The sequence below is a fragment of the Vombatus ursinus genome, unplaced genomic scaffold (genome assembly GCF_900497805.2).
Source record: "Vombatus ursinus unplaced genomic scaffold, bare-nosed wombat genome assembly UNPS02014793.1, whole genome shotgun sequence".
In the NCBI taxonomy this organism is placed as follows: domain Eukaryota; kingdom Metazoa; phylum Chordata; class Mammalia; order Diprotodontia; family Vombatidae; genus Vombatus; species Vombatus ursinus.
The window spans coordinates 24364540-24392519 of NW_020954571.1; the positions used below are offsets into that span (position 1 = coordinate 24364540).

The following is a 27980-nucleotide window of genomic DNA, read 5'->3' on the forward strand; positions in this document are numbered from 1 at the left end:
GAGAGAGAGAGAGATCAGTAGCTGGCATGGTTACTAGGGTTTTTTGTTTTTCTGACAGGACAGAACTAAATCCTTTCATTTTGCTAAATTGTGTAATTTGTAATTGATTTGTTAATTAAGGAGAAATTTTAATTAACAAGAAAAAATACACCTTCCATATGTAAGTTACTAAAATGAATAATTTTTATTGGCGCACACACACTCTCACTCTGATGTTTTAGGAACTAGACTTGTAATTTCATTGCTAGAAGAAAAGAAAGCCCCTTTATCAGTGCAGGTTAACACATGCTCTGTAGTCTGTCTAGAGAATGCGTGGAACACACAGCCGGTATGGGTCAGAGGTGGGATTTAACCTGAGCTCTTCTGACTCCACACCTAGTCCTCTGTTCTGCCATGCTACCTCTTGTGTCCAAAATGTAAATACTTAAAAATTAAACTTTGGAAGTTTTTGTATGTGTGTGTTCAAAAAATACTGGAAATTATCATCATGTAAGCTCTGCTGATTTTTAACAATAAAAATTGAGGTTACCTCTGAGCTAAAACCTTTGTGAATTAGCTTTTTATCATTTTACATTGGCATTCAGTGTGGTATAGGAGAAAGGATACTAGACTCAGAATCAGGAAGTTAGGGTTCTAGTCATGAGTATATGGCAGTGACTCACTACAAAACCTTGAGCAAATTTTTCAACGTCTTAAGGGCTTCAGTATCCTCATCCCTAAAGCAATCTCTAAGATCCCTGTTTTTTATTCAATACCTAATCCCTATACTAACACCTCCATACTGGGGCACCATATATAAACTTGTGGCTGCTACTAGAAGTAAAGGTGTAGGATACATGGCCATGTGTGAAACATAGACTCCATATGCCAACACACTTTGCTGGTCCATTCTCTATGCACACGTATGACTGGGTACCTGGAAGGAGCTAAGCTTTCTCTCTAGGAGTTATCTCAGAAAGCGTGACAGAAGTAATTATAATATATTGCCACAGTTGACATTTGAAAATAAAATTCATAAAATAGGATCAGAAAACTTCTTTGGACAGTTTAGGCAAAATGTAACTCTTTCTACATTATGGTGCAGAAAATATAATAGCAACCTCTTGGATGCCTGAAATTATGTTATTTCCTCACAAAGAAAAAGAACCAAGTCTTCCCTAGGTCCCTGTGTTGAATGAACTTGATGATTCTCTCAGTATCCTCAGACTAGCATATAATTAATATTTAAATAGCAGAACTTAATTCTTGGTAATAAATATGATATTTTAATCTCTTAAGTAAGATTTGATTGATTTTTTTTTTAGGCCTGCAAACTACACTTTTAATTCCTGCTTTTTCTTACATAAATATTTTGAGACTTTGCCAAAGGAAAATAAAGAATAATTGCCCTAAATGTTTTTCTTTTACCAGTTTACTGAGTTCAAGAATCTTTCAGAGAAGAACACACAGAAACTCATAGTTTGATTTTTTTTTTTCAGAGGGGGACCTTACTGCCTGGGTTTCTAAATATAATGCTTCTTGGTATAATTGTGTTGTTTTTAATTTTTTGATTGCTAGTGTTATCTTCCCTAGTTGACATCATGCCAAATAGCTGCAAAATGTTTGATGTATAGACTCTCTTTGGAAAAGTTTACTTAAAGTGAGGATTAAAACAGGAAGACACTAATAATATTCTTAAATATATATGCGTGTGTGTGTGTGTATTTTTTTTTTTTTAAGGAAAGAATTCAGAGCCTGAAACAGAGTATAGACTTCATGGCTGACTTACAGAAGACCCGGAAGCAGAAAGACAAAATGGAAATACAGCAGAGCGGGGAAGACAATGGCTATCTGCTAAAAGATAAAGATGATTCTTTGGACAATGATATTAAAGTTTTCAAAAGTCCAAATAAGGAAAATAAAAAGTAAAGCACCTCCTTAAATTCTTGTAGGAAAATAACCAGGCCTTACTGGTTGTAACTAAGGGAAGTTAAGGCATGATCATTGAGTTTCGGCTATCAGACAGGGAGTATGTATGATGTACATCAAGAAAGTCTGACTTAATAACATGTTACTCTCATCCCTTCTCCTCCTTTTCCCTCATCCCCATAGAAAGTAGTATTATGTGATTGTCCAAACTTAGTTTACAAAGCCATTTCAAACAGGTTTTCTTATTAAGGTAGTTAAGAAACATGTTAGCAACGAAACATTGCCAGGTTTGGTTTTGTTTTGGTTTTTTTTCATTAAGTTTGACCTGTCTATGGTTTATTTAAAAAGAATCATGAATAATCCCAAGTGGTGTTATAGCACTTCTTAAACAGAAGAATAGTGAAATATTTGTGGGTACCACTCCTCTTCCCACCCCAGCCATGTATCTGCCAGTTAGCTCACTTTGATTATTTAGGAAAGGAATATATAAAAGATTCACTTCATTGCACACAGGAACATTTTCTACCAAATGCAGCTGTGACAAAAATGAACATTTTTCTGAGTCTTCTTGGCCAAAAAGAACAACAGAAACAAACAAACCATCCTTGGTGTATTTCTAATATTAGTAAAATTTTAAGAATCACAAATTTTATTTTTATTTTGTTTTTTAAAGCTTGAGATTGAATTCATTTTGAAGGCTGTACCATTAATTCTATTACTAAGGGCACTGAAGAGAAAACTAAGTTATATATTGAGTTTGAATTTCTGATATTTATGGAGTGTTTAGGATCCTTTTAACAAATCATGAAGGAATTTTCATTTGGCGGCAATAGGGCGCATTTCTCCACTATAGCTGTAGCCATATTTGGAATTCATCTTAATGCTTTTTCCATTTATTTCTCTTTTTTTTACTTGGTATTAATGTGTGTTTTCAGGAAAGACAAAGATATGCTGGAAGATAAACTTAAAAGCAATAACTTAGAAAGGGAACAAGAACAAATCGACCGCATTGTTAAAGAATCTGGAGGAAAGTTGACCAGACGGCTTATAAATAGTCAGGTGATAAATATTTTCTTGCCTTTTCTATTGCTTGCCCCTCCATTCTTGTTGATTCTTGTTATTATTTTATGTCCATTTTTTAGACTTTTGATATCTTGATTCCACAGGTTCTATTCATCCTTTCCAGTCATGTAGTTTGTCACTAACAAAAAAAACCTCAAAAAAGTAATAATACATTTGTATATAAAATATCCTATTTTCTTGTTAAGTTTTAGTGAATCACTTTGTTAATATACTCTAAAATGAAACAATACTTATTTCTTGTAACTAAATCTTAATGCTAATCTTTTTTTCTTTGTAAATAATGTTGTTTGATGATAATGGACTTAAAAGTGAAAGATTTAAAACATATGTGACTTTTCACGACATCATTAATAGATGTCCCTTTATACTGAGCAACATTGTACATATGGATATGGGAATTTAATTAATAGTAATGTTAGCTAATTGTCATGGCATTATTTTTAGTAAAACTAAAGCCAAGCTTCTTCCTGCTTTATGTCATATGTCTGAAATCCCCAGAGCCTATAATAAGGCAGTTTAATCCTTCATTTCAATGTTTTATTTCATTTTAGTGTGAGTTTGAAAGAAGAAAGCCAGATGGAACCACAACATTAGGACTTCTTAATCCTGTGGACCCTATTGTAGGAGGTATGTCTTTCAAACAGAAAACCAAGCTAAAAACCTGATACTCTATTCTTAAATGCATGGAGGTTACTGATAGAGGTTAGTGTTCCTTCAAAATAGTGTCAGAACCAACATTTTACCCCTAAAAAACTTAGTTAGCCAGTATGTTATATACTAGAGATTTGTTAATGATCACTAACTCAATTTCCAGTTAAATCTAAAATAAGTAGATATAAAAGAGTGACCTTCACTTAGAAAGTAAAGAAACCTCTAGAACATTTAGTGTATGTCTTAGTCATGATTCCCAACCTTAGTTTCAAATGACCTTGTGGGTGTTCCCTTTATTTCAAAAAGTATCTCTAAAGTTTTAAATTCTCAAAACAAATTAACTTAAATTAACCCAAAAGTATTACTTTTATGAATTTTATACAAATTATTAGAAAATTTAAAATTAAAGGAAGAAGTGGTGCCTTTTCTGAACAATCAGAAGTTCATTTTTTTTTTTTGTCTCCAGACCCCTTCTGGGTGAGCATTCATCATAGCAGAGGGTTTTTTTTGTTTGTTTGTTTGTTTTCTTCCCCCCTCAAAATCAAAAGTTAAACCAGTGGTTATGGCCTCCTGGATACATTATTGTCAGTCAGTACCATCAGATAGTGCCATATAGCACTATCTTTTTATGTATATGTGTGTACATATATGTATTCATGCAATGCTATTGTAAGGAGTTGATACCACAATTTGAATATCCTCACCACATCTTTTAATATAGGATGTGAAAAACCAAAAATTAAATTTTTTAAAGCTTTTAAATCATTGTTTTAGAGGCTTAAAGTTTATTTCTTATTCAGCAGCCACTCTCACAAGTAAAATAAATGTGTGGGATTGATATCTATGCTAGAACATAGTACTTTTGCAATTACAAAGTCCTGGTTCACATTACATTGCTAAAGTGTGACTCATTGCTTCAGGTAAGACCTATAGTAAATAGTAATCTTTCCTTACTATGCTGTAAAATCTTATCCTCTCTCATTTGAGAAAGTGATCCATCTTTGACATCTGGCCAATTTATCTCTTCCCAAGGCTTGCTTTTCCCACTGTATGTACTATATCTACGTGGACAATATTTTTTGAATGGGATACAGTGGAATAGTGCAAAGAAACTAGAGTGAGTTTTGTAATCCCAGATTTGCCTGTAACTGGCTAGATGACCTTGAGCAATTCAGTTAGCCCATCTGGGCCTCTGTTTCCTCATTTGAGATCAGATGGGGTGATCTCTGAGGCCCCTTCTGACTCTAGATTTGAGTGTTTTGAATTGGTTTCTTTAAGACAAGTTGGTATTGTTTTTAATGAAACATCTACAAATTACCAAGGAATTTGATGTAAGGATTTGTCACTTTAAAACATATCTTTTGAACAAATGATCTTGCATTATTGTACTTAGAAATGTGAAAGAAATCTATGAGTTCACCTAAATATGCCCCGTGGATACCCTTTTATTAAATAAGGCTAGTGAAGCAGTGCTGGCACAATAAATGCTCCAGAACTATCTTAATGTTGGAATTTAATTCATTTCAGTCTTTCAATACTCAACAGAATAATTGAGGACATAACTTTTGTGAATTTATACAAATTACCAGCAAGTATAAAAAAGAAAAGATAATGCTTTTTTCAATACAAAAATTCATTTTTTTAAACTCCAGATTCCTTTTGGATAAGAATTGTTCAAAGTAAAGTTTTTATCTAAATCTAAGAAATAAATCATAGTTCAAAAAGAGTGGCTAGTATCATGCGTTTTAAATAGAGAAAATGCCACTCCTGGGACTTCTGAGGCCTCTACCCTTTCCACAGGGGAGCTCTCCACTCTTATTTGTTTCTGGACGGAGCTTTGCTAACTACATATGTCTCTCATCGGTTTCTAGTCATTCTAAGGGATATTCTTCATTGATTTTTCCAGCATACTTTTCCTCTTGCCCTCAGGCTTATGGATCACTTCTTGTGCAGTGCTGGGGTTAGAACAAGCTGCTTCCTATAGTTTTTCATTGGTTTTCTTGTTCATTATTCAGTCTGGTGTGAACTTTAGGGTTTTACTAGAGTAGGTATAATGGAGCCAGGCTGTCATTCTACTACCCAGGCAGCCATCTTGGTCAGCAAATTAATTTATTTTTTAAGAAAATTCACCCTAGGGGCAGCTAGGTGACACATTGGATAGAGCACCAGCCCTGGACTCAGGAGGACCTGAGTTCAAATCTAGCCTCAGACACATAATACTAGCTGTGTGACTCTGGGCAAGTCACTTAACCGCATTGCCTAACCCAAAAAAAAGAAAAGAAAATTCACCCTGGACCAGGAAGGAATCCGGAGATCTAAGTTCATTTCCCAGCTCTTCCATTCTAGCTTTGTGATATTTGAGCCAGTCACTTGACCTATCTAGACCTAAGTTTCCTTATTTGTAAAGTGAGGGAGGGTCCAGGGAATGTTGTTGGCGTTACATGGGCCAAGTTTTTCTCCAAGGTTACCTATTCAGTGCTCCAGATTTTTCTGATTACATCATACTCAGTCCCCACACCTTAATTTTAAATACCTGGTTAGAGGCAGCTAGGTGGCACAGTGGACTGAGCACTGTACCTAGAGTCTAGAAGACCTGAATTCAAATGTGGTCTTAACTAGCTGTGTGACCCCAAGCAAGTCACTTAACTTCTATCTGCCTCAGTTTCTTCATCTGTAAAATGGGAATAACAGCATCTACTTCCCAGGGTTGTTGCAAGGATAAAATGAGACAAAATTTATAAAGCACTTTGCAAACCTTAAAGCATTATATAAAAACTAGCTGTTGTCATTATTATCATGGTTTACATAGATTATTTTTCTAAAAGCTAACCCTGATTGTTCCTGCCACAACATGTATTGAAGAAGGAACTTAAAGCTAGCTCTTCCTGACTCCCCAGCTAGTTCAAGGTTTTATTAGGCTAGAGTGTGCTGGAGTCTAAAGAGAAGAAGACAAAATGAAATCATCCTTACCATCATGGAGCTTACATTCTATTAAGGGAGACACGTCCATAAATATTTACAAAATATATGTACAGGATAAATTTTTTAGAGGGAAGACACTAGTAGCTGGAGCACTAGGCAGGGCTTCCTATGGGAACTGTTGCTTGAGCAGACTTTGTGTGTGTGTGTGTGTATGAGGCAGTTGAGGTTAAGTGACTTGCCCAGAGTCATATAGCTAGTGAGTGTTATGTATCTGGGGCCGGATTTGAACTCAGGTCCTCCTGACTCCAGGATGAGGGCTCTATCCACTGTGCTACCTAGCTGCCCCTTGAGCAGACTTTTAAAGGAAACAAGGGACTCTGAGAGGCAAAGGTGAAGGAGTGGTACATTACAATCATGAGGAACACCATATCTAACAATAATGTACAATCCAGGGCAAAGGCTGGAAGAAAAAAAATGAAGTGTGTTTAAAGAAATCTTAAGCTCCTTGTGAGTGAAATTGGTATCACTTACGGTGTTTTTATTTCCTGGCTCTCGGCACAATGCTGTGGCATGCAATTAGTTAGGTAGGTGCTTCATCAATCTTACAGAATGGTGGAGGAGCAGCAAGAAAGCCAGCATTGCTGCTCTACAAAGAGGGGAGGAGGAGCACAGAGCAATGCTGGGGCTTTAAAAGCCAAACAGAAGTTTATATTTGATCCTAAAGGCAGTGGCATTAGAGCTGGATGAGGGAGGAATATGGTCACATCTACACTTGAAGAAAATCACTTTGGCAGCTCTCTGGAAGATGGATTGGAGAAAGGAGAGATTTAAGGCAAGGAGACTAGTTAGAAGGTGGCTAGCTGAAGTAGTCCAGGTGAGAGATGATGAAGGCCTGAACTAGGGTGGCAATGTCAGTATGGAAAAATGGACAGATGAAAGAGATGTGGAGGTAGAAACAATGAAATTTGGCAACAGATTGGATATATAAGGTGAGGAAACGTGAAGAGTCAAAAATAATGCTAATGTTGTGATGGGGGGCAGAAGAAGCAGGGAAGGAAAGAAGGAAGAAGTGTCCATGAAACTTTTAATGAACGGAAGGAGGTTTAGAAGGAAAGAGTTAAGCAGGATACCTTTTAGAACAAATTATTAACGTTTTTTGTGACATGGACCCCTTCTCAGAATAATGTTTTTGAATGCATAAAATAAAATACATAGGATTACAAAGGGAGCCAATTATATTGAAATACAGTTATCAAAACTTTTTTTTTTTTTGCAAAAAAGTTAACCCCTGTTTTAAAACTAAAAAAAAAACTTAGTAAATTTGGCATGTGTGTGTGTATGTATTTTTTAAGCTGTATGTAATGAGATCTGTGGTTTCATATATGATACATTTTATGTTCTTTATATTTGGAAATGTTCAGGTTTGTTGGTAATTGCCAAATTCAGAAAAACAAAATATAAAAAAAGTTTGTTACAAAAAAAAAATTTTTATTAAAAGGTCTACAGCATTTGTCCAGCCTTTGAGTCTTATTATTTAGAATGAGACCCTTGATATTAGATACAGCAGTAAATTTAGTTCTTCAAACAGCTACCTGTTTATCTGTCTCATGCTTGAATTTATTCTTCAGAACCTGGCTACTGCCCTGTAAGATTGGGAATGACGACAGGAAGACTTCAGTCTGGAGTTAATACACTGCAGGGGTTCAAAGAGGACAAAAGAAATAAAGTTACTCCAGGTGAGACCTGGGAATAGTGGTTTATGTCATTCTCCCTTTAGGTGCTGAAGGGAGGAGGAAGTTAAGAGAGAGAACACCATGTCTAACAATCTTGGCAAAATCATGTAACCTTATCTATTTTAAATATATTATTCATATTGTCAAAAATTGAATGTCAACTTTAAGAATACACTTGGGGGTGTTGACTTTTACGTATAGAATATAACTTTGTGACTGTCTTTGAGGGAGGGAAAAAATTACATATCTTTAGTTCAAGGCAGTAATCCACAGAAATAGGCTAGTTTGTATTGTAAAAAAGCAAAGTAGTAGTGTTGAGTTTTTTATTATTCAACAGTGTTATACTTGAATTATGGACCCTACAGTTCTTATGCGCCAAACTACGATTCCACATTTGCAAATATCAGCAAGGATGATTCTGATTTAATCTACACAACTTATGGGGAAGATTCTAATCTTCCAGGTGGTTTCAGGTGAGTCACCAATTCATCAGTATTCTGGCACTACATTTTCCTAAAATAATTACATGCCAATAAGATTTGTATTTATGTCCCTAAAATTCTTCTGTTTGAATTACAAAATTATCCACGTGCAGAGAGTACCCAACTTAACTAGACATTTAAATATGAACTGCTACCCTTGGGATTTCTGTTCCCTCTCCCCCCAATTTCTCTATCTGGCTTCTCACTTTTCAGGGATGAGGTGGCAGAACTGACTGAGAAGGAGGAAAGGTGGGTGAACCTCAGAGGCTTCTCCTTTTTTTCTAGCCCCCATGTAGAGTCTTTGATGAAATGCCTAAATCAGAAAAAGTTTGTTTTCCTCTGAAATGTACAGTAATATTACATTAGTCCTTTGTACAATCAGTGCCCAATGAAGTATCTTCCCCTACCAGGACAAATTTTTTTTTCAGTGGTGAGAGGAAAGGGAACAGTATGATTATGATAAAGTCTTTTAACTCCTTTTCTATTTCCTATTGTTACCCTTAGAAAATCTTGGGGTTGTGTGCTTCCTTAGGGTCAAAAGGATAAGGGTGAAGTTGTTTGTTTTTAGTATGCTGGATAAGAGAGAAAACTTGGTCAGAAGCTTCAGATTGTAGGATTAGAAAAGGGAGTGGGTGAATACTTTTCTTTAAAAGAAAACAGAGGTGATTGGTCAGAACCAAGAAGTGTCCCCAGGGGCTTATATCAACAGGAAGCCCCACTGTTTTTTAACTCCTTGCCCCAATATATACTGGACCAGGGGGAGGTATATTCCTTCCTACTGTCACTTCTATCCAGATCCTTCTCCTGCAGCCATCATTCTGCAACCTATCCCTTTTTTGATGCTCACTTCACCTATATCACCTAGTCTAGAATCTTCTTGTTGTACTCTACCTGCCTCTAGAATTCTAACTCCTTTCTCAAGTTTAGTACCTGGTTCAGAGTCTTCCTGTCTGCCCCAGTCCCTGACCTCATCTCTAATATATATGGTCACCTAGAGCAGCCTGGTCTCCAGTTCATCAACCTCAACTGTCTTGACCTACTTCTTTTCTCAACCTCACCCATATACAGTGATAATCATACCTCAGGTTTCACTGTAACCCATAACAATGCCATCTCCATAATTCTGACCTCCAGATTACCCTCTCTGATCATAATCTGCCTCATTCCTCTCAAACCTGTTCTTTGTCCTCACCCTAACCTCTAGTCTCTCCTCACCTCCCTTCTCTCCCAAGTCTTATCACTCCTATTCTGGTTTTACCTTTCTTTGACTTTATAGTTGACCAATTCGACTATGTCCTGTCTTTTACCCCCATTCCTTTGTCCTTCCACGTGCTCTTCTAATCCCTGACCCCATATTACTCCCACTCTTCATCGTCTCTATTCCAACTCCATTACTTCTGACCACCACCAGATGAAGACACGCTAATGTGCCAACTAATTCCAATTAAGCCCTCATTGCTATAAAGCAGTCTTTTTTATTCTTCCCTGATTGTCTATCCCTACAATAGTTATTCCAGACCTTTTCATCTATATTCAAGCCTTCTATGCAACCCATCCCCTCTCCCTATCATCAAAAAATTTAGACCCCTACTCTGCTGAGAAAACTGAAGCTATCCATTGTAAGCTCCCTCAACTCCCCTACTCTGTAGTTCAAAATTACTCTGATATGTTGTCATCTATCTTCTCCTTTGCTCCAGTATTTGAAGAAGAGGTGAGTTTGCCAAGGCTAAATCTTCGACTTGTACTCTTTTTGGGGGGGGGGGGGCAGTTGGGATTAAGTGACTTGCCCATGGTCACACAGCTAGTGTCAGGTGTTTGGTCTGAGGCCAGATTTGAACTCAGGTCCTCCTGACTTCAGAGCCAGTGCTCTATCCATTGCGCCACCTAGCTGCCCCTCAACTTGTACTCTTAATCTCATTCCCTTTAGTTTCCTCCAGGAGCTTCCTCTTTCTGCCTTTTCCACTCTCATCTTTAATCTCCTTAGTTACTGTTTCCTTCCCCACTACCTGTAATACTAAAACCTCCCCCATACTTAAAAAACTTTCACTTGATCTTGCCTTCACCTCAAGCTATCATCCTATCTCCTTTCACAGCTAGGCACCCGAAAACAGTTAGCTACACTCAATATCTCCACATTCCTTACTTGTCATTTGAAATCTGGGTTGTAGCCCCACCACTGGAATGAAATTTCCCTCTCAGCAGTTAGCAGTGATCTCTCATCTTCCAGGTTTAACAGCCTTTACTCCTCCTTCTACATAGCATTTCTGGAGTTTTTGATAATGTTATCCAGCTCCTGCTCTTCCTCCTTTACATTTTCTCTTCATTGGTTTTCCATGACAGTGCTGTCTTCCTAGTTCACCTACCTGTTAACTCTTAACTCATTTGCTGGATTGTCATACATAGTCCATCCCTAAGTATTGATGTCTTCCCAAGTCTCTGTCCTAGCTTACTTTCTTTCTCTACTTAGTAATTTTAATGATCTCATCAGCAACTATAAATATGGCTCATACTAAGTGCTAGATAAATGTTAGTTATTACAACAACAACTAGTACTACTACTACTACTACTACTATTACTACTATTACTATTACTACTACTATACAGATGACTCCCAGATCCACATATCCAACCCTTCTCCCTCTCCAGCACTCAAGTTCCAAATCAGCTTCTGAACATTTTAACCTAGATGTGTGTCTCAGGTTCTACATGTCCAAAACAGAACTGATCATTTTTCCCTCTCAACCTGCCTGTGCTTCAGATGTCCCCATTTCTCTGAAAGGTACTCCAGTATGTGTATGTTCAGAATCTCCGGGTCATCTTTAACTCTTTCTTTTCCCTCACCTTCCCATAGTGAACAATTGCTGAGTCTTGACTGCAGCTCAAAATCTCTCACATCCACTACTCTAGTTTATGCTCCTATATCTTCTTGTTGGACTATTCTAATAGTCTCCTTGCTGAGGAGGTTATTAGAATAATACTTCTTCTACTTGCTTCTCTCCAATCCAACCTCCACACAGTTGCCAAAATAATTTTCCAGTCAGTGGTCTAGCCATGACACTACCTTGCCTAAAGACTTTAAAGGCTTTAGCTTCCAGGATAATCTGACCTTTAAAACACTCCCTTGTCTGCCTACAACTTACCTTTCTAGGCTTATTTATGTTATTTCTCTTCATGCTCTCTATGTTCTAGCAAAACTAGATCCAAGCTGCTTTTCAAGACCCTCATTCCATATTCCATCCCCATGACTGGCCATGCCTGAAATGCCCTCTCCTATCTCCTCCTCTCAGTCCTTATCTTTCTTCAAGACTCAGGTGCCACCTGCTCTGGGGAGCCTTCCCTGGTCCCCTCTAGTTGTCAGGATTCTTTCACCCCTCAGGTTTCCTTGTACTTATTTATCTGTCTTTTCTCCTCCTTCCCCCAATAGAATTTAAGCTCCCTGAGGCCAGGAATTTTTTATTTTTTTTCCCTCTCTCCAGCACCTGGCACATCGGCATTTAAGAAATATTTATTGAATTAAATGACATACAATTATATTCCACCTGCAGGTAGTATAAATCTTCCATATCATTCCCATTAGCATTTCAGTAAATGTTTTCATTATATTCTGTCTCCAGAATATAGTAGTAAAGAGATCACTAGAAAATAAGAAAATCCTAGTCTTATTGAACATAATGTTAGAATAATTGCTCCTTAGGTTATGGTGATTTTCTCTTTGTCCTGTATCATTAGCCATGGTAGACAAGATTAAGCCTATAGAGATAATTTATGTGAAAGTTATTTTTACAATTCTTTCCTAGTATTCATGAGTTTTTGGCCACATCACAAGATTATCCATATGTTATGGCAGATAGTTTACTGGATGTTCTGACAAAAGGAGGACATTCTCGATCCCTCAGAGAGCTGGAAACGGTAAGAACTCCAATTAATAAAGATAGGACAATTCATCATGATTCCCAAGCATCAGTCGCTCAGTGTTATGAAACTATGGCATTAACCAATATCAAAACCAAATTCCCTTCATCTTAAAAAAACAGCCCCACCCACAGAAGGTGGAGGTCATGGGTGGAGGACAATGAGCGGAAACTAATAACTCAGCTGCCAGGATTTCTGGTTTAGAGACGTTTCAAGAATTGAACTTGAACTTCAGTCTCCGTTAGTTTTCCTCATCCTTAGGAGTATAGGATTGTGAAACAGTTTGTATGCTAACTTTGTTGAAATTAAACTGGTTTATAATTATGTAGAGCCTACTTTTTGCTTTATCAGACACACAGTTCTGCATGTAAACAGGAATTTAATCTGTCTCCTAGCCACAAACCAAGAGTTGGAATAGTTTCACATGGCTACAGTTACTAGTAGAAGCAGCTAGTGGATAGAGTGCTGGGCCTAGAGTAAGAAAACTGAACATTACAAGTAAAAGCAACACAAACTTTGTGAAGAAAACTTTTCCTTACCCCACTGATAACGGTTGTTGTTGTTCAGTCATTTCAGTGTCCAACTCTTAGTAAAGCTTTCAGTGCTACCTCTGCAGCTTCTTGTGCCCCAAGAGGCAGAAAGATGCCTTGAGTGCCAAGAACACTTTCAAAGGTTGTAGGTACAGCATATGTAGTGCTGATTTTCACTAACTTCCTCTGTCTGTACATTGCTGCTGCCTGCTGCTGTTCTTTGGGAACTAACAACTCTTCAACTTTGCTGTTCAGAGCATATTAATGGCTAGTCAATTGCTATGTTTAGACAGAGGAAGAAAATATCCCTCTATTCAGAAATTCTAGTAAACCTCTTTCTCTGCCCAACTTAAGTGCTATTTCTACTAAATGTTTCATCATTCCAGAAGGGTATATTTCCTCTCCCATTAGCTTGAATTAATCGCGATTTAATATAATTTCAAATAGATGGTTTGTATAAACATCATTTGGCTTTTAGTATGGGGCCCTATGGTGACAAAGATACATTATGCAGGCCACTTTTTTTTCTTCTTAACATCAAATAAAATGAACATTTTGAAATATATAAAGTAGAACAGAAAGGGAGAATTATGCATGAAGTCATGTAATCTTATTACATATAGCTTGCTTTTCCTTTCAAATATATAATAAATTGAACATATAACTTACAAAGCTGGCCCTTCTTGTTGTCTATTTCTTTCTGGCCTACCTTCTGTACTGATCTGTGCATTTTTTAAAATGCTTCCAAATAAAAAAGTGTGACCTTTTTATAGAACTCCAATACTAGATTCCTTTTCCCCAGGCCACTTTCTAAAAGAGTCTAAAGAAGAGAAAATTCCTCCTCTGTGGTAATCTTAAAACAGGTGAACCCATCACCTTGGCTAACAGAGCAGAGCCTAAGATTCTCTTCCCCCATTGTCATTGGTTTATCAGACTAAAAACTAAACAGTAGTTTCTGAATGTGTGAGTTTTTTTTTCTTTTAGGCAGAGCTATCAATCCTGAAATCATTAGATAGATGCATCCATCTTTCAAAATATCTAAAAGGTTACAATTACATGGCCATTTTCTAAGCATCTATGTCATTTCAAAGCATCAGTTTAAAATGTCTTAATACAGTATTTTGCAGCTTATCTTTTGCTATATACCTAATGCCTCTTAATTTTACAGCATGTACAAGTGTTCCCATTCTATAGTTTTCCTTTTTTATTGATTTAACAATAGAAGATTCTTTTTTCTTTCCTTTGCAGCCAGTGCCTGAAGGTGAAACCCAGAATGGTAGTCTTGACAGTGCAAAAGACATGGAGGTAACTATATATCATTTTTAAAAATATATTTATCTGAAGAATAATCATTGAAAAGGCTTAGTTGGTAACATTGTATATTAAAATGACTACTGTTGTCCTAGTAACAAACACTTTTTCTAGGTTAATCTGTTCCTAAAAAGAAGAAATTGAATTTAAGTGTTTTGATTCTGAAACTAAAACCTTAGTATTTTAAAAATAGGTTTCATTCTGCCAGGCAGTCCTGATATTTTGCCTAATATCCAGAGCTATAAAACCTCTTATATTAACTATCTACTCTTAAAAACTCAAACATGATCACTGTATAGCCTGATAGCAAAGAAATATCTATTTTAACACTAAGAGGATGAATTAGCAAATCCTCCTGTTTTCGTATTAAAAATTACAAGTGAAACAAAATGGTTGTCTATTCCTGATCTAGTTTAGATTACATTAAGAAACACATTATGGATACTGTAGATGACAAGATTTATGGACATATTTTTCCTCAGGTTTGAGCTTGGCATCTTGAAAGGATGCTTATAAAACCATTTTTCCAGACTCAAATTATGACTACTAAGTACAAATATGTGCCTAGGCAGAGTTCTCCCATAAGTCATCTTATTCATCTTCTCTTTGCAGTCATCCAACTTAACAGGCTTAAACAAATGGAGGAGGGTTTTTTGGTTTTTATTTTGTTTTTTGACAGGTTACAGAAACAGACTCATCTGGCTCTTTGGACTGTAGTACTAATAAGGACAGACTTACAGCACTAAAGGCAGTCACAAACTTTGGAGCCCAGATTGAGATTTTTGACTCAGAAGGTAAGTGTCCTGATCACAGTGGTGAAACTAATCATAGAACGCTAATACCATACAGGAGCGAGCAGTAGTTTCCAACCTTTGTGCTACAAGCCCCTCAGAGGAGGACATGGAGTTCTTGCAAGAAGTCCACAACTCTGCATGCATACTGAACACTGTCATTTTAAATTTCATTTAGCTCCAACATTGCACAGAATAAATGTAGCTATCAAAGGGAAAGGGGAGGAAATCTAACTTTAATTGTTGCCCGTATTCAAAAGTTAGGAACTACTTCATTTTTAACCCCGAGTAAGCAATAGGTGATCTTGGGCAGGGAATAAAAAAGGCTGAACTTCTTTGACCAAGTTCATTTGTGTTCTTCCCCGAGAAAGATAATGTATAAACTTTTTGCACTTAATGACAAGGTCCCATTATAGCCCTGCACCGTGTCAAACGGGTGGTGAATGTTCCCTGCAGGCCTCATTTTCTTCAGCATGTTCCTTTCTCACAACCCAGAAGCTGAAGTGTTCCAGAGGAAACTTGATGAAACCACCAAATTACTCAGAGAACTTCAGGAGGCTCAGAATGAACGTCTAAGTACCAGACCTCCTCCTAATATGATTTGTCTTTTGGGACCATCTTACAGAGAGATGTATTTGGGTATGTTGGTCATCTTAGTAAAAATATGGCAGTATTGGGGGGTTTTGTTGTAATTGATGAACTTGCCAAGTAGTGATATGAACAAATTAGTGCATAGTGCCAAACAAAGGCAGATACAACTTGTGTTCTTTTGGATTTGAATGAAATTATCTTTAGAAACAACAATGTTTAGTATCACAAGCTTAATTTCCATTTAATTTCCATGTTTTTTTCCCTAGCCGAACAAGTAACCAATAATCTAAAAGAACTTGCACAGCAAGTAACCCCAGGTGACATAGTGAGCATGTATGGAATCCGGAAAGCAATGGGAATTTCAATTCCTTCTCCTGTCATAGAAAACAGCTTCATAGATTTAACAGAAGGTGAGTTCCTAGTTTTTCCCCTGGTTTGAGAAATCTACTTCCTTGATTTGAGCAGGTTATATGATTTCTCAAGATTTTTGCTTATCTTTGTCGTACATGTTCAATGAGCAATGTGTGCTCCACAGAGCACTGATAGGAAAAAAAATCTTTATCGGTCCTCTTCCATTTGTTGCAAATGTATAATTCCATTAAAATTCTGAACATTTAAAAGAACTGTGGACTTTAAGTGTTAAATATAAATTAGTTTTGACTTTCTTGCTTTTTTGTAAAGAAATAGTTAAACAATCCTGTCAGTAAAGATAACATCTTTGCAGAGGTAGGATTTTTAAATCAGTTTATGCATCTTTTTAAAGCCTAGCAACTTAGTCTCCATTTCCACCTTAATGAAGAATTTTACATTTTCTCTAACACATAGCCTAAGTCACTAAGAATGGCTCTTGGCAGTTTTTATGATCTTAGATATAGATAGATAGAGTCTATTTAAAGGAAAATTCTAAATAAAAATAAAAGTCCATTTATCTTTTTTTTTTCTTTCAGATCTTGAAGAACCAAAAAAAGTCAGCACCACTGAATGTGGATCTGATGGAATTTGAAGTTGTAACAGTGGCATATGATTATATATAGTGTATATATTTTTTTTCATTCTTAACTTGGAAATTTTTCAGGGCATGTTAAATATTTGTAAATTGTGTTTTTAATGAGTTAAACTTTGGAACAATTTTAGTGTTCCAGAGATAGAACATGTGTTAAAGTAATAAATCTGAACATTAAATTATCAAGTGTGAATAATTTCAATAACGACTTAGCACCTTATTTTTAATCAGTTTTGTTTGAGCACTTCAACCAAGATGTTTCTGTTTGGGGTTGAATGTGATGTGTTCAGTACAAAAAATCTCATGAAAATTCATGGTATTAAAAATAAAGCAGTTCAGCATCAGAAACAAACACATTTATTTAACAGATGACCATGATAAGACAAGTAGGTTTAAAGAGCCAAGCTACTCCAAAAATACAAAATCAATTAAAACAATTGGGTCATTCACATTTGCTATAGTCCCTAATTTCTCTTAGGGAAATTGGACCAAATTAGCTCCCAACTTAAAAGTATGAAGTGGTGAGAAAAAATACTTGATCATTGTTACTAAGAAAAAATTTGCTTCAGGTTCTTGCTGAGTACCCTGAGGCAGCTAGTGGCACAGCAGATAGAGCACAAGGTCTCAAGTCAGGAACACCCAGGTTTAAATTTGACCTTAATCACTTACTAGCTATGTGACCCTGGGCAAGTCACTTAACCTGGCTGCCTCAGTTTCCTTATCTGTAAAATGGGGATCATAATAGCACCTACCTCCCAGGGTTGTTGTGAGGATCAAATGAGATAATAATTGTAAGCAATTAGCACAGTGCCTGGCATAAAATATGCACTATATAAATGTTAACTTTTATTATTATTTTTATTCTCCCAGAGAGGGAGGGTGGTCTGACATTGTCCCTGGTGGCAGAATTGGGTATATGTTTCTGAACAGCACTTAGGTTCTCTTCCTTAACTAAAAGAAAGTTTTTAAACTGAGGTTTTTCCACTATTGTACTATACAGAACTTTTTTTTGGGGGGGGGGGACATCGATAAAGAATTCCTTCTACCAATGCAAATCAGCAGCTGCTCTGAAACATGTCTTAGAGGGTGCCCTAGAGGCAGTGTGACAGGTTAAGTGATTTTCCTCGAGTCACACAGGCAAGGCTTGAATCAGATCTTTCTATCACTATTCCACACTTCCTCTCAAGAGCATACTTATCCCTCTTAAATAAATTTTCAGTAACATGTTTCCTAGCCAGTCTAGGCATGTTGTATATGATGGTGACCCACCAGCTTTGATTAGGTTTCCAACAAATACATACACACACTCTCTCTCTCTCTCTCTCTCTCTCTCTCTCTCTCTCCTCTCTCTCTCTCTCTCTCTCTCCCTCTCTCTCTTTCTCTGTTTCAGGCATTCCCCTGCCCTGGAATAATATTGGGGGGGGTGTGCCAATAAAGCAGATAACAGCAGGAAATACATTCTTGAACAAGTCATAAAGTATACATTTCTACTTACAGTTTCTTAAAGGTCATGTCTGCCATGCCAGAGACTTAATTACAATGAACTGAACCAGATAACTGATCTATTTTTATCTGAAATACAAAGGTCAACTACAATAGAATTCAACTATTTTGGTAAAAAGGAAGCCATAGGCATGTGGTGGTTCATTACATTATGACATTTGAGAATATAGTAGAATTTCTCAGAAGCTTTGATTAAACATATAATGAATTTAGAATAAAAACCAAGAAAAGTCATTTTCTGAAACTGCAACCTATCCATAAAAAGCAACCAAATTATAGTAATAAGTCCAAGTATTATAAGGGTACTTTGCAAAGAATAATTTAATTGTAATTATCTCTCACTGTATAAACATACTTGTTGACTTTAGAAAAATCCAACATATGTTTTAACAGTACTGACTTAAATACTATCAAAATTAACTAGGTTGTAGGAAAAAGAAAGTTACCTTTCAAAATAGAAGTGTTCTAAATAAGGCCTTTTATGGAGGATTTATAGAAAGATTTGTTAACAAAAATGTGTAAAATGGCCTGGAAATATTACAGTTTAGCATTTAGGGAAAGAGTACCCACACCAATGAAATCATAGATCCATCAGTAAATCATCTGAAGAGGGAAAGGTTTAAAGAATTTACCTGAAAAGGACATAATTGGATATGAGCCACCAACAATCAACCCATTTGAATCAGAAATGTTATATTTTACCAATTCTTCTCACTTGAGTTAAGTAAAGATCATAGTGAGTATCAAAAATAGAATTCAGGCACCATTCAGTTCTCAACTTTTAAATCTACTGGCTAAAAGAAGGTGCTGAAGACCTCACAAAATGTATTTGAAGTCAGCATGGTGTAGTGGAAAGAGCACTAGATTTGGAGTCAGAGGACGTGGATTCAAATCTCACTTTAATTCTAGCTATGGAGTTATGGGCAAGTCAGTTAAGCTCTATTTGCTTCAAACTGTAAAAAGCAGATAATAATAGAACCGACCTCCCAGCAGGCACTGTTTAAATGCTAGCTATTATTATTACCTGCATAATAATAATAATAGCACTTACATAGCAATTTAAGGTTTGGAAAGCAAACATGCTATCTCATTTGGCCCTCACAAACACCCTGGGAGGAGGTGTTATTAATATCTACATTTTACAGATAAGGAAATTGAGACAGAGTTATTAGGTGACTTTGCCCAAGGTTTTACAGCTAATACGTGTCTGAGGCTAGATTCGAACTGAGTTCTTCCTGACTCCACATCCAGTGCTGTATTCACCATATTACCCAACCTTTGTGACCTTGGGCAAGTCACTCAACTTCTCTATTTCGCCATCACTAAAATGAGGGTTAGACAATCCTTTTATGAGCCCTACCAGCTCAACCTATGATCCCACGAAAGTGCCTTAGTAATCCCTGTTTTAGACATTTTAACTTAATAACACAGCAAGGAAATTTTAGAAAGCTGTAGTATTTTATGGTTTGACAAGAACCTTTTGTAAAAAAAAAAAATTGTCCATTTTCTAAAATAAAGCAACAGCTTTCCCTTAAAAAAAAAAACAAACTGCATATTACCTGTTTAAATTGAGACAATACTTTTGTTAAAGGCAACTCTTGGAGCTATCAGTTTTTGAGTCTTTATAGACAAAGTGGTTTATGCATAATTTTTTGCCAAAATCTTTAAATTTCATTCTAGGATACAACCAAAAATAATTTGAGGGAATAAACATTAAAGAATCTATTTTAGACCAAGAGTTTTGAGTTAAAAACTGCTCTGTAAACAAAAGTTCATCATTGTCCTTATCCCAATTCAGTGAAGTACAAAACACATCAAGGTACTAAACATTTCCAAATTGCAAATTTATCTTATGAAATATTGCTGCTAATTAGAAATATCCTTGCTAAAGTATTTATAAAAGTGAAACAATACTGTTTTGATACAAATGTTGTAAAACATCATCGTCAATGTAAGTCCCAGTTATTTACATGCACCTTCTAAAAATATACATATGTGGCATTATTCTGAACATATAAAAAATTATACTAATAATCTTCTATTTCTCTTAGGAAGTAGTTATAACATGTAAACTAAAGAACTTCAAACTATTCCCCACTAGTTAATTTGACAAGTTCTTTCAGTAGGCCATTTTAGTAGATATTCTTGGGTCATAGAAAAGGCCAATTTTGTTTAAATGTGTTGAAAAACGTGAACACTGCCACTTCCAAATATTTTTTCATTCATATATTTTTCATTCTTTTTTCATTCATCATTTTTATTCATCTTTTCATTCAAATAAATGTTTGTTTCTCCTAGCAGCTTCAATCTAGAAAAACTTGCTAGACATTCTCATCTGAACAGAGTACTGTAAGTAAAAATAAAGAAAAAACACATGTGGCCAAATATCCAAACTGGTACAAACCTGTTTTTCCTTACCAGACAGATTTTGCTTGATGACATATATCAAGCTCTGCTGATGCTTGCTTCAGTGAGGGATGGGAGACATCCTGGTTATTTGAGACCATGGCAACTATTAACACAAACTCATCCTGGTCCTGAGCCACTCTGTTAAGTGCACATACTATCAGCACATACTCCACAGCAAGTCATGATGGAGAGGCTTAATACAAGACTAGGCCACGAGGTGATGAGGTTTTTTGAGCCACATCAACATATTAGCACCATCTACTAAGTCACGGAGAGGTTGTGATCTGTGTCTGTCAATGGAGTGCCCACACCAATAAAAGCATAGCTCTATTTCATCTGCTGAAGAGAAACATTGCTTCATTTTTCATGCAGTTAAATCAGGTGCTTCATAGGATTTCAGATACAAGCCATTCGTGGTAGAAAACATTTGTATTCCAAAAGTATTGGAAGAGACTTCAGAGGCCGTATATTCTAACCCATACCTAAGTAAGAAGGTCTACACCATCCCTAACAAGTTTTTATCCAGATTTTCATGAAGACCTCCGGGGCTGAGGGACACACCCCACCCCAGGGTGGCCCATTCCATCTGTGCATACCTCTCATTGATAGAAATGTTTCCTTGAATCAAGCCTAAATTGGTCTCTTTGCAACTTCTACCTATGGTGCTTTGTTTGGCCCCCAGAAACAAATCTAATTCTTCATATTTAAAGATAGTTATTTTATCTTCCCCAGACACCTCAAGCCTTTTCCAAGTCAAATTGCTCCAGTTCTTTGTACACTTGAGGCCCTTTACCATCCTTATTGCCTTCCTCTGGACACTACAGCTTTTCACCATCCTCCTTAAAATGTAGAATGCAGAACTGAATACAAGTATGACTAAGTCCTAATTAGCTCCACTAATGAATTATATGAAGTGATCATATGTAATAAGGATTCATACTATTTGAAGTTATAATTCTATAAAATACAGTGATTGGTTCTAGCACAATGGAAATATGCAATGCAAATTCAAATAATGCAAACATTTCTGGGAATTCATCATTTCTATCAATTAGGACCTAACTATGTACTCCAGATTTGGTCTGACCAGGATAAAGAATTAGAACAAAACTGTTCCTGAGGGTCTCACGTATGTCCCAGGAGGGAACCTGTTACCTCTGGATCACAAAAGGCCTTTTCTGTTCACTTAAGTTGCTGGTTTGTTAAACATCTTTGAAAGTGTTTGTGGTATTGGGGAACCCCAGCTTCTATGTGGAAAACTGAATCTGGATGAGACAAATTGAGTGGTAATTTGCCTCAAAAATGTCCACATTATATAAAGTAAAGTTCTGCATTTTTAAAAACTCTAGACCTCATGTAGAAAACTTTCCCTAAAATTATGTTATTGGTTTAGTTCTACTTGTAAACAAATGAAATTGGTTGTCTCCCCCTACCCTCCAAAAGGCAGGGTGGTGCAATGGAAAGAATTGCATTCAATCAACAGGATTGAAAGTCAAAGGATCTGTGTTCAAATCCTAGGCCTGGCACTTACCGTGTGTTGGACCTTGGGCAGACACCTCACCTCTGTGAGGCTGTTCGCAGGAATTTGACTAGATGACCTCCAAAGTACCTTCAACTCTAAATCTACAATCCTATGAAAGCACACTGCTGTTCTTAACAGTCAAGACACTTAAAAGAAGGTTTCATAAACTTGGCTCGTTTCCAAAGGGAGTTGAAGAGTCACTCTGATTTAGAATAAGAGTATGTCTGCATTTCTGTGAAGGAAAATGTTAGGTGGGATATCACACCTGCACAAAGATGAGAGAGGATTTCTTGTTGGGGGATTCCCCTGCCTGGGTTACTTGCCTTCTGGGATCTTCCTTTCTATGTGCTGAATGATTCAGTTAGCTCTTAAAGTTCTTACTGCTTCCAGTTGCAAACCAAAGAGGTAAGGGAAGTTCATGCTAAACTACTTTCTCTATGCTACATACTTCCTCTGGTCTGAAAAGTAACAGCATAGCTTAAAAGCAGTTGGTTTCTCACCTACTTGTAATGTAAGATTAATGATGTATGATGTGTCTGATACCCATCCAATAGAGAGATGAGGGCTAGGACTTAGCACCTAAACAAAAGCTTTTTTTCCTATACCTCGACCTTCTGAGAGAACCCAACTGAAAATGCTTGCAGAGAAAATTTGATTTTAGAGCCATGGTGACCCTATTTGATGCCCAGTACAAAAACTAAACATGAAATCATGGCATTGACTTCTTGGGTTTTTAAGTCAGTTTAAAAAGACAGATGACAGACTTAAAGGTTAATTTTTCCAGCACTGAGAAGTCCTTTTAAAATGTCCCATTAATAATGTATCCATTTAGAACAAACCCATGGGAACACAGGGAAACAAAAGAACAGCAAGTAGGAACAGTTGGTAATTATTTGCAGTAATGTTTCCTTTTAAACACTTACACTCCATTGTTTGAAATCTAGAAATGAAAAAAAAATGCCTTTAGGGTTTTTAGTTTTTGGTTTTGTTTTGTTTTGTTTTTCCCTACTGAACACAGGTTTTATCTGGGATGTACAGAACTAATACGGATCTCAAACCACCATCGAGGCCTGGCCCTGTTTTTAACTTACTAAGAAAGTCAACTGGTGTTCATTCCTATAGTCCTTTCACAGAAGTGATTCCTCCTGTAGGTAACCGGAGCATGGTCAGGGGCCCATCCAGAGCCCGACAGAAAATTCATTTTAAAGCAACATTAGATACAGGATCTGACTGTCAAATAGCATCTTTTTGTTGCTATGAAGTCACTAGATGGCACTCTATGCTGTGACAGTTTCCAGGTACAGTTCTAGTCCAAACTCCTGCCTTCCGTCCCAGGAACAGCTCTACAAGATCCACAGTAAGACTGTGCCAGAAGCTTGGGATATCCCATGCTGTTGGTACCTTGAGGCCTAGCCTTTCAGGAGTTTTTTCTAAAAGTCTCAGTGCTGTAGTTGGTTTAGGCCAAAAGCAGAGTCTCATGTCCAAGAGATGGGAAATTCTTTAAAGCAATTTCAAGCCAAGGAGATAATAGCTTTTTCTGCCTGTCAAGAAAGTTTCAAGTGCTGAGCCCATCGATCCTCTCCTTTACTTGCATAAGAAGGGCAAAGTAATTAAACCTCCCAATCCAGTGAAATTCCTCAGTTTAGCCCCATCCCTTGGAACTTAGTGGTATCAGTACAGACAAAGTAAGTTCTTAGCTCTCCTTTGCCTTTGACATTGATCAGTCCCCGGCATTCACAAGAATAGCCCAGCTTCTGGAGGATGGTACAGGTCTCCTCAGTAACCTGCAAAGGAAAACAAGCCAAAGTCTTTGCCTTTGTGAAAGAGGAAATAAATCTCAGAGTAGAGATTACATGCATAATCAGCTTCTATCAATGCAGCTCACAACATTGAACAGAAGGTATTTTTAAGCAGCTGTGGACAGAAAAATCTATCAACCAGCTGCCAACTTTAGACAATGAGCCTCTCTGGATCTTTCCTCAGGCCGCAAACAGTGAAACAGCGACTCTGTGCCCATCTTCTGAGGCTTACAGGGGTCTAAATCTTGCCCTTTGCTAATGGAGCTTTTGAGCATCCAGGGCTCTCCTCTGTAGTACTAGGGCAGGACCTTCAGTGGACATATACATAGACCCATTGAATGTTAGACATCCATTTATCCATCGAACAAGAATGTATTAAGCACCTATTATGTGTGAGACACTGAACCAAGCCCTAGGGAATTGATTTATTTGGTGGGAATGGGAGAAGAGGGTACACCTGTAATTTCATCAGCATGGGGAATTCCCTTCCATCCCTGAAATAACCTCATATTTATTTTGTATATACTTACATTCATACATGTTTTCTCTCCTGACCAAATGTAAATTCCTTGAGGGCAGGGAGCATCTCATTGTTATCTAGCTAGTACAGTTTCTGGCACAAAAAAATGCTTGTGGATTGGGCATGGGAGACAGTCTAGGCACAAATCGGAAGGCAGGGGATAAAATCCTAAATTAGTCCAACCCACAGAATTTACAGAGGAGGAAAAGCCCAATGACACCTCAGTTTCCTCTATAAAGATGAAAGGATTGAACTAGATGCTCCCCAAGGGCCTTCCCAGCTCAAGTCCAGGACAAGGGTGCACCTTGCCCAGGGTCACATAGTAACAAAGCCAGGACTCCAAACTCCCACTCTAGGATTCTTTCCAGCACAACTGTCTGCAATCTCATTAGAAGATTTCTTTCATTTTTTTTTTACCTGGATTTTCCCAAGTTCTCCAGTACTCTCCATTCGGCTGGCAACATTGACTGTGTTTCCCCAGATGTCATACTGAGGTTTGCGTGCACCAATCACCCCAGCTATGACAGGCCCGTGGTTGATGCCTGAAGAAAGTATTTGAAGTGAGTTCAGTGTAGAGACCAGCTTTAGGACTTCTAGACAGAACCACACGGACCAAGCCTTTCACTGAAAGGAAGCCTTGATGGAAACCAGAAAAATCTATTTCCCAAACCAAGAAGTACATACTGGTCTGAATAGAGGCTGCATACATAAAATAATGAGATCTCTTTGTGGGGTGGGGGGGTAGAAAAGTTTAGTCATTTCCTGAAAAATAATACCAATGGTAGTTCAAAGCCAAATTTTATACAAATCAAGGGAGGGAAAAGCTTCCATCTATAATCAGACCAATATAGAATTAAAATTAATTTTTAGAAATTGACTAAAATTCCAGATGAAATAAAACTATGGCTTTGTTTAGACATTCAGAACTTCCCAGCCCTTGGAACATTATCATGAAGGAAACCACCTGGGAATTTTAGAGAAAGAAATTAAGAGGTAGCTTTCTACCTCTACTAAGGCTTAAAAGTGGGTCTTCCTAGAAGCAGGCTGATGGGACATACTACATGGCCATTTAAAGTCACCCCCTTGGCTTCCCCTGCCTCTGTCCACCAGGATCCCTTGACTCCTCTTAGGTGAACTCACCAACCCGGAGGCGAAAGGTGTTGAAGGAGTGTCTGTTGATGCCATCCAGCTTGTTCATCAGGGCAATGCTGTATTCCACCATGATGCCTATGTGGGCGTGCTGGCGCTCCTGATCCTGACAAAGGCATATATATACTTTTAGAGCTTATGTGACCGCAGAAAAGTGCCTGTCAAATGTTCCTTATCCTTGCTCACTACCCACAGCACTGCCTTCTCTGCTCACATGTACATCCACCTAATGCCTCAAATGAAGACTTTCCTGGAAACCAAGTGGAGGCTGAGGCATGGTATAGCTTGAGCAGGTGAGTTTCCTGCGGGAGGTGGCAAGTAGGAATAGGAGACGAGGATTAAGGCGCCATGTCTGGTCCTGAAGCACTGTGGGGAGCTTTGTCTCCTGATTCTGCCCCTGTCCATGCTGCCCCAGAAAGCAGATAGAGACAGGAAAAGGCTCCCCACTTTGAGGTCATCTAGCCAGGTAGGATGATGACCTACCCAATGCCTATTAGGCGTTCCCCAAGAGACAAGCCCAGAGTACTCAGACTGTTGCCACTGTCTCCCTTGCTGAAAGACGGCCAGCAGGGTAAGGGTCCCCACTCATTGCCCTGCCCACTCTACCTCAACAACCTAAGGTTCAGAGACTAGAGAATGGCTGAGTGGATTGGGATGTATCAACTCATTGGGATGTTACCGAACCATTTAAAAATCACAAATATTAAAAATACAAAGAAATGTTACAGAATGAAGAAAGGACAATCAGAACAGCAGCATAGAAAGGCAGCCTAGGGGTCTAACGAGCACCAGACTGGAGTCAGGAAACCTAAATTCAAATACCCACTTCAGCACTGACAACCATAAAATATCTGCATTCACTTCATTCTACGTGTGAAGAAACTGAGGCCCAAAAAACTCAAGTGATTCATCCAAGGTCACAGAATTGTTAAGCAGCACCAATAGCACCTGCCTACGAACTGTTTCTATGGCCATATGCAAATCCCATTCTCTCTGAGCTCCCATTTCCTCATCTGTAAAACGGGAGTAATTATGCCTGTATTCCTTCACAGTGTTATTGTAAGGAAATGGCTTCATAAGCCTTGAGAAATGGGAGTTATTATCATACTGAGACTATTAAAAGAAAAATAGAAAGAAAGAAAGTAATCTGACAAACACAGGAGAAAAAGGCCAGAAAGAAAAAGAGATGTGAATTAGATGCTATTACAATTTTGCTGAAATTCATATATATGACTTCCTTTTATAAAAAAAATACATATAGTTTGAGGTTTACAATTCTATAATTGACCTCATTTATTATTATTATTGTTTATAATTCAAATAACCTATTTTAAGTGATTATACTTTTGATAGTTTGGGGCTATACCTGGTTATTTTCCTGTCCAGGGGTGAGGCTGAGCCCAGCGGCTGCCATGTAGGTGCTACCAATAGTCTTAATCTTCTCCACCCCACTGAATTTTGGCTTTAGCAGGAGCTGTAGGAAGGAAGAAAAGACAAATGTCAAAGACTCTTCCCTAGTGGGAAACCTGTCCTCATCCATTCTCCATCTTCAGAGGGCTGTCCATGGGCATCACTGGGGCTCAACTGAAATTCCACTAAATAACTCAGAACCCACCCTTATGAGAAAGCAATTTCGGACCCCATTCCCATCCTCACCTCCCTATTTGAGTTTTAATGAAAAAATATAGCTTAAGGAAAATGAGCATAGGGAACCCCAGCCTCATTCAGTCTTCTCCTCACTCTAGAACTCAGTTTTGTCAATGGGGAAGACCACCCCTGCTGCTCCCTACTCCCCAAAGAAAATATTATTATCTGTCAAACATTCGAGACTCTGAAAAGGGAAGGAAAGATGTGTATTACCACGATAACATTTGCCAGGCATTAACTGTAAAGCTATATACTCTCCAGTCACCAGTGGTATAATTCTGGGAGAGTGATTTCCCCTGCCTGGGTCTTGTTTTTGTCATTTATAAAATATTCTATAGAAATGTGATATTATTATTGGAGGGCTTGATAATAACATCATTACAGAATTGTAGCGTATTCAGTCTGGAAATAACTTTAGGAATCATCTAGGCAACTCCACTCTTTTTACAAATGAGGAAACTGAGATTTAACAAAGGCAAGGTATTTGTCCAAATCGGAGAGTTAGTGGTAGCA

At 37.5% G+C, this 27980-nt stretch overlaps 2 protein-coding genes across 7 annotated transcripts in view; one reads left to right on the forward strand and one right to left on the reverse strand.

Moving 5' to 3' along the window:
* The window catches only part of BRD7 (bromodomain containing 7), a 46183-nt gene extending 29063 nt beyond the window's left edge, over positions 1-17120 (forward strand). Inside the window, exons 7-18 of one of the 2 annotated variants that reach the window (XM_027869627.1) lie at positions 1720-1904; positions 2844-2967; positions 3543-3618; positions 8193-8300; positions 8635-8770; positions 8993-9028; positions 12578-12689; positions 14471-14527; positions 15213-15327; positions 15820-15963; positions 16182-16325; positions 16863-17120. In XM_027869627.1, the coding sequence (XP_027725428.1) occupies positions 1720-1904; positions 2844-2967; positions 3543-3618; positions 8193-8300; positions 8635-8770; positions 8993-9028; positions 12578-12689; positions 14471-14527; positions 15213-15327; positions 15820-15963; positions 16182-16325; positions 16863-16918 (1293 nt within the window). In that variant the 3' untranslated portion in view covers positions 16919-17120. The remainder of the gene's footprint in view (positions 1-1719; positions 1905-2843; positions 2968-3542; positions 3619-8192; positions 8301-8634; positions 8771-8992; positions 9029-12577; positions 12690-14470; positions 14528-15212; positions 15328-15819; positions 15964-16181; positions 16326-16862) is intronic. The other variant, XM_027869628.1, reaches the window with a different exon arrangement.
* Positions 17121-23069: 5949 nt separating this feature from the next.
* ADCY7 (adenylate cyclase 7) overlaps positions 23070-27980 on the reverse strand; it is a 117483-nt gene continuing 112572 nt past the window's right edge. For all 5 annotated transcript variants that reach the window (XM_027869785.1, XM_027869780.1, XM_027869783.1 and 2 more), the window contains 4 exons: positions 27187-27294; positions 25812-25926; positions 25089-25213; positions 23070-24136 (listed from right to left, as the gene is read on the reverse strand). In XM_027869785.1, the coding sequence (XP_027725586.1) occupies positions 23990-24136; positions 25089-25213; positions 25812-25926; positions 27187-27294 (495 nt within the window). In that variant the 3' untranslated portion in view covers positions 23070-23989. The remainder of the gene's footprint in view (positions 24137-25088; positions 25214-25811; positions 25927-27186; positions 27295-27980) is intronic.